This window comes from Helicoverpa zea, chromosome 4 (assembly GCF_022581195.2).
Source record: "Helicoverpa zea isolate HzStark_Cry1AcR chromosome 4, ilHelZeax1.1, whole genome shotgun sequence".
NCBI lineage: Eukaryota > Metazoa > Arthropoda > Insecta > Lepidoptera > Noctuidae > Helicoverpa > Helicoverpa zea.
Genome location: NC_061455.1, coordinates 8,467,384 through 8,474,284, shown reverse-complemented (window position 1 = coordinate 8,474,284; position 6,901 = coordinate 8,467,384). Strand labels below are relative to the sequence as shown.

Sequence of the window (6,901 nt, the reverse complement as noted above, 5' to 3'; positions counted from 1 at the left end):
CAACATAATATTAATCATGAGGGTGCTTTTAGTACTTGGTGTGGTATGCCTGGCGGCAATGTGCGCCGGCTACGAAGCCGGCAGCGACGACCTCGCGGTGGCCGCCTCGGGCCATCATCACGAGCATGGCGGCGGTCACGAGCACCATGCACATCATCATCACGATCACGGCGGCAAGGGACACAAAGGACACAAGGGACACCATCACCACCACAAGGGCGACCACGGCCACCATGGCAAGCACCATCATGAGGAACACCACCACGAGCACGGTGGCGGCCACAAGAAGCACTGGGACGAGCACGACCACCATGGTGAACACCATGAGCATGGACACCATCACAAGGGCGGCAAGCACGGCCATAAGGAACATCATGACAAGGGCGAGCACGTTGATGGATACCACAAGAAGCACCATAAGGATCACTTCCACAAGGACCATCACTTCCATGACGGACACCACCATGAGGGCAAGCACCACAAGCACGACCACCATCACGGACACCACGAGAAACACGGTGGCGGCCACAAGAAGGGAGGACACCACCACTCCGGCCATCATGATGAACATTACGGCAAGCACGGCCACCACGACAAACACCACTACGACGAGGATCACCATGGACACAAGGGACACCACGGACACGAGGGACACCACCACCACCACCATGATCACGGCAAGAAGGGTGAACATGATGACCACAAACACTGGGGATTCCACCACGGCAAGCACTGAGAGCATTCTCCCTGATTGTTACAAATTACTGTTGTTAAGAATGAAAGTTGTTATTGTTGTTGTTCAAGTTTTTATACAAAGTAAATAATTTTTCATAAAATATGTATTCTTCTTTAAATCCTCATTCCTACAATGATTCCTGCGTTTAATTTAAAACACTTCAAAATATCCCACAAAGTAGAAAATAGATACATAAATAATTATTTCAATTCTACTACAATAATGTAGGCTACAAAACAAAAACCAGTTAAACCAGTCAAAAAGGCACAACACCCTTTGCCGCCAACGTGAAGTCTCCCGAGATCTTTAACTTCTCTTCCTTGTGAAAACAGAGTGCCTAGTGCGAGTTTTGCAAGTTAATTTTTTCGATGCGAAGATTATCATACCATTGAATCACGTAGCACTTATCATAGAATTGTTTATTTAATAAAGTCTGTCATCGGTACTTGGTCGTATTACACTTGAGCTCACTTTTGCGAGTGTAATCATTATTAACCGGCAAAATAAGTAAACATGTATATCTAAATCATGTGACGTAGCATACGACTCTTTATTTCAATAGACTTATAATTACGTATCGAGTTGCGAACGCACACAAAACTCGGAATCAGCACTCTGTATTAGTAACATAGCAAATTAATGACACTTAGAATAATATTATATAATGATTAAGATAAACTGGAAGCTGTCTCGATTTAGGTATATAGCTGTTTTCCCGCGATTTCACTCGTGTCCCGTAGAAACTTCTGCCGTACCCGGATGAAACATAAAGCAAACAGTGTAATTTTTCAAATCGGTTCAATACAAATTTTTGGAGCCTTTAGTAAATAAACAAACAAAAAAAATCCTCTTTATTAGATTAGTATAGAAGATAGATTTTCCAGGGAAAGGACAGGGGCAGAAATTTCACTGAAATTATGCCCATGTTGCGAAGCTGGGTACGTTAGCTTAGTCAATAAACCTTAGAGACCTGGGGGCAGCAGATTTCAGGGGATGATCACTCTATTTGACAGGGTAAAATTCTAAAAAGTTCACTGGTTTTTCAATAAGAAGTACCTAGTCGTCAAATCTTAGCCTTCCAGTCTGCCTAGCCTTCATTAACTACGAGCAATCAAAACATAATAAACATGAAATAAAATGTAACGTTGAACAATGAATGACACATAGACAAGTATTTAATGTTGTTTTTTTTTTCACTTTTTGCATCCTCAAAGCGCAAATAATTCACTGAATGTGACACATTTTGTTCTCCATGGTATACCTCAGTGTTAAGTTTTTACCCTGTATACCCTATGCAGGCTTATATACAAAATTACCCTCAATTTCTCAGGGTTTCTGTCATTAGAGCCTGGGTCTGATAATGGGACCATCTGGGAAGTAGGTATACCATTTCAAACAAAACTTTTTTTTTCCAAAAAATAGAAATCGACTTCAAACAACACGGGGTCAAAATAAAACTTTTCATGAGGCTCTAGAAATCAATGGCAAATTGCCACAGTGGCAGTCGTAACCATAATTGTGAAAGTCCTTTCCAATATGAAAAAATATGCCCAAACACAAGTTAGAGCTACTTTCAGCTACGCTTTGTCTCCAGTATCAGGTTTAATATTGTAGTCATAACATATTTCGGTATAAAGATCTCGTCAATACAATACGAATGAAATGAGCCCAAACACTTGGTAGTTGCTATATACAGATGCGGAGTTCCCTTAACTTTCTGTCGTCTCCATCATCAGGTAAGATCCAAACCTTCACGGCCTTATAGAGTTCTATACAGGAATGAATTTTATCCAGTGCGCAAACTTTGTCAACTTATAGTTGAATAAGTTTTATAGATACGTATATTTTTAATTTGTCGTGTTTTAGTACAAAAAAGAAAAGTTATTGATATCGAAAGATGTTTATTTTGTAACCGATTGTACGGTCACAGTCGTCATAGTAGGCACGGGGCGGCAACGCGAAACCGGTTTACTGACGCGAGCGGTGCTCGGCGCGCGTAAGAATAGTTGGTATCCATATTTTGCTGATTTTAGGGCGGACAAATGAATGAAAAAAAAAATTTTACTGATGATGCAGATATGTTCTATTAATGATTCTGGACCACCAGTTATTTTTTGCGCACTGCTTAAAATTCATTCCTGTATAACACGGATATCAAGTTTCTATCCGATGCGTGCCTACAATGTTCAAGAGTTGCCTTCGACTTCTCAGGGTGTCCATCACCAGATCCTGACAATGGTATCCAACTGCTAGCATACCTACCCTTTCACATAAAGAAAGTTTTTTTCAAATCGGTTCAGGCGTCTTCGAGAAATTAAGTAAGAGAAAAAAAAGGGCGATTTGAGAACCTCCTCCTTTTCTTAAAGTCTTAAAAATTCGGAAAGGAAACGGAGATACGGTTTTTTTATTTCCTCTCACAAATAAATAACGACGAAATGATAACACATTTAAATTTAGTGTTACGTCACTCCTCTGGGTACATAATAGGCAAGTAGATGAGATGTCACAAGCCACCAACATTTGATGAATTATGACTTAGTATTTTTTATACCTTGCCAAAACAAAAAATACGTATCTACCCAATATCATTTCTCATCTTTAATTGTAAGAAAAATATACTATTTTTTAACCCTGCCATCACGCCTGCCGGAGATGTTATTTCTGTATCTAAATAGAAAACATCCCGTTAACAGATTTCCAAAAAAAGAGAAGTTCTATGTTAAATGCGTTGTTTTATGCTATTTAGGCCGCTCCCATACAGATAAACGTGCTTCTCAATAGATAATAGTACGGATACAGAACCCGTCGAGCGCAAGCCCGACTCGCACTTGGCCGGATTTTTAACTTTTGATATGACGTATTTTATGTGAACAATTACAAAACTGTACCTAACTACGAATTTTTATTACATAAAATATTCCTGGTCCAACATTCAACAATTTATTCATTCGTATTACTTATTCAGTCAATAAAAGTATCCCATACAGATTTTCTATTATAATTTTCTATTATAATGACATAAAAATACACCAACATCATAATCACTGGTTTACAGGTGGGTACGTGGTATTATCCTAAATAATAGACTTAAATATGTTTAATTTCTATACATTTTAATTAATAAGGGCTGTATTTTAGAAACCGTAATGATGACTCTGTAAAAGCTAGTCATAACGTTAAAAATATACATAATTGTTTAAGTAAGTACGATAGATGTCTAAAAGATTCTAAAAGACAATGATTGTTTGGCGAATAAATTCTTTAGTAGTGCGTTGTTTTTTGCGTAGGCATTTAGCTACCTATAGACATGTCGAAATGGTCAGGCGTAACGCGTTCCGAGCTGTCCGGCGTAGCGTCCTTGCCGATGGTTTCACCAACTGCAACCCGCAAATCTAATGATATAAAATGCTGTCACAGGCAGTTTACTGACAGTTCAGTCCAAGTATCCAAATACATAACAAATAAGGAAGTAAAACAATAACAATGAGGTCGCTAGTCGCCCTTGCCGTGCTAGCATGTGTTGTAGTCGTTTCTACGGGTCGAGAAGTGGAGCAGGGAGACTTGGTGGCTGCAGCCAGCCATCACGGTCACCACCACGAAGAAGGCGGCGGCAAGGAGCACCACGCTCACCATCACCACGAACACGGTGAAAAAGGACACAAAGGTCATAAAGGACATCATCACCACCACAAGGGGGAAAAAGGACACCATGGCAAACACCACCATGAGGGACACCACCACGAACACGGTGGCCATCATAAGAAACACTGGGATGAACATGACCACCACGGCAAACACCATGAGCATGGACACCACCACAAGGGCGGCAAGCACCACCACAAGAAACATCACGATAAGGGAGAGGAAGTAGAGGGTTACCACAAGAAGTACCACAAGGACGAGTACCACAAGGACCATCACTTTTACGATGACCACCACAAGGAAGGCAAGCATCACAAACATGGCCACCACCACGGACACCACGAGAAACATGGTGGACATCACAAGAAGGGAGGTCATCATCATTCCGGCCATCATGAAGGCCACCACGGCAAACACGGCCATCACGACAAGCATCATTATGACGAGGACCACAAGGGACACAAGGGACACCACGGACACGAAGAACACCACCACCACCACCATGATCACGGCAAGAAGGGAGGCCACGAGGACCACAAACATTGGGGATTCCACCACGGCAAGCACTGATATTATTACTGTTAAGATTATGTTACTGAATATTTTGTTACTTAATGCATTACCTCTTTGTAAATAAAATAAGCCAATTTAAAACATTGTTTTTCATTCCTTTCTATTTTCCAACTGAAACCCATAAGCTAGTCTGCACGACCAATTCCAATCCAACAAATCAATAAGTGCCACAATAATTAGCAGTCGATCTAACGGAACTAATTCAGTTTAACCATAACATGATGTCGTCACTGCCGTCGTCGCCGCGCCGTCACAGAACCATTCATCCAGAAATCTGCAGCAACGGTTGCCCAACCACTCTGTAATCGACAACAGATGAAAGCTATCTAATCTATAAATTCAAAGTGCGGAAACTGTTTTGACACTGTTATTTTAGCTTTGGCGACGGCTACGTCTTTAGTCGAGCCAGGCAAAGTAAGTTGGTTATTATTTTTATAAACCAAGTAAAAACATATTTTATTGATACTTATTGGTGATATGGTTTTTAAAAATAACATTTGATTTTTTTCAGCCATGAGGCTCCTTTTTGTAATAGAGCTTCTAGCATGCGTGGTGCTAGTCGCACACGCTCGGAATGTAGCTAATGTCAAGGGCGAAAAAGATGTCGCAGCTGAAACCGTAGCTGAGATAAAAGCAGCACCTACGGGCAGCGACTTGTCAGCGGCTGGCAGCGAACCCGCCGATCAAGCGCTGGCGGGTACCGAACACAAGAAAGCTAAGGACAGCCACCACGAGCAAGGTGGTGGCCATGAACACCACGCCCATCACCACGAGGAACATGGCGATAAAGGTGATAAGGGATACAAGTCACATCATCATCACGACAAAGGCGAACATGGGCACCATGCGAAACACCACCACGAAGGACATCACGACGAACACGGCGGGCACAAGAAAAAGCACCACGATGAACACGACCACCACGGAGAACATCACGAAGCCGCGCACGGCCACAAAGGAGGAAAATTCGGTCACAAAAAAGGCCACAAGAAGGGGTCTAAAACTACCGGTTTCCACCACAAATCTCACAAAGACGAATACCACAAGGAACACAAGTTCTACGACGACTTCCACAAGGGCGGTCACCATCACAAACATGGAGACTTCCACGGTCACCACGACAAGAAAGGAGGTCACCACAAGAAAGGCGGTCACCATGAGAAGGGTCATCACGAGAAACACCATGGTAAGAAAGGACATCACGACAAGGGACATTACGATGAAGACCACAAAGGACATAAGGGCCATCACGGCCACGAGGAACATTTCGCACACCACCATGACCACGGCAAGAAGGGAGGACACGCCGGCGGCAAGGAACATGGTTACAGTCATGCAAAAAAATCCTAAAGAGTCATTGACATATCCGTTTAATTATTTGTTAAATTATGTCGTTGTTTTTTATTATTGTTACGTTTTTCAACAGTCAATGTATTTTAAAGTATGCGTAAGACAATAATTTATATTAAAATTCGATTCAAAGTGTCTGGTCTCATTTTCTAAAACGTAATATGCAGTGCTTATGGTGAGGCGTAACCCGTTTAATAAATAAAAAAAACAATCTAGATCAATCAATATACATATTTATATTCTATTTAACAAATTGATTGATTGCTGGAATCGAATAGACTCCGAATCATTGTTTCACTGTTAGGAAGGTACACTACCTGGGGCCCGATTCTCCTAAGTTAATAATGTCAAAATCGAATAGAAATCGAATCGCAATATGATCGCAATAGCCGTTTTGACCATATCGGGCATTCTGCTACTAATAAAAGACCAATCGTATTCGATTGACATTTGATTGGTGTGCGATTGGTCTGCTATTTTGGTCTATACGGTAGTTTGCTGTACAATCATTTTGCAATCGTAAATCATTTGCAGACAAAATGATTCATTATTGAATGACAGAAAAGGATAAAAACGTTTATTCCAAAGAAAAAATAGCGG

At 41.3% G+C, this 6,901-nt stretch overlaps 3 protein-coding genes across 3 annotated transcripts; all 3 read left to right on the top strand.

The window, feature by feature from the left end:
* Positions 1–752, top strand: LOC124630017 (histidine-rich glycoprotein-like). The gene has a single exon (XM_047163721.1). The coding sequence runs from the start codon at positions 17–19 to the stop codon at positions 734–736; it is 720 nt and encodes a 239-aa protein (XP_047019677.1). The 5' UTR covers positions 1–16; the 3' UTR covers positions 737–752.
* A 3,299-nt stretch (positions 753–4,051) lies between these two features.
* On the top strand, positions 4,052–4,995 carry LOC124629967 (histidine-rich glycoprotein-like). Its single transcript, XM_047163650.1, has one exon. It carries the CDS (start codon positions 4,220–4,222, stop codon positions 4,946–4,948), a length of 729 nt encoding a protein of 242 aa, XP_047019606.1. The 5' UTR covers positions 4,052–4,219; the 3' UTR covers positions 4,949–4,995.
* A 209-nt stretch (positions 4,996–5,204) lies between these two features.
* On the top strand, positions 5,205–6,433 carry LOC124629887 (histidine-rich glycoprotein-like). Its single transcript, XM_047163543.1, has 2 exons — positions 5,205–5,365; positions 5,463–6,433. The coding sequence occupies exon 2, from the start codon at positions 5,465–5,467 to the stop codon at positions 6,299–6,301; it is 837 nt and encodes a 278-aa protein (XP_047019499.1). The 5' UTR covers positions 5,205–5,365; positions 5,463–5,464; the 3' UTR covers positions 6,302–6,433.
* The last annotated feature ends 468 nt before the right edge of the window (positions 6,434–6,901 follow it).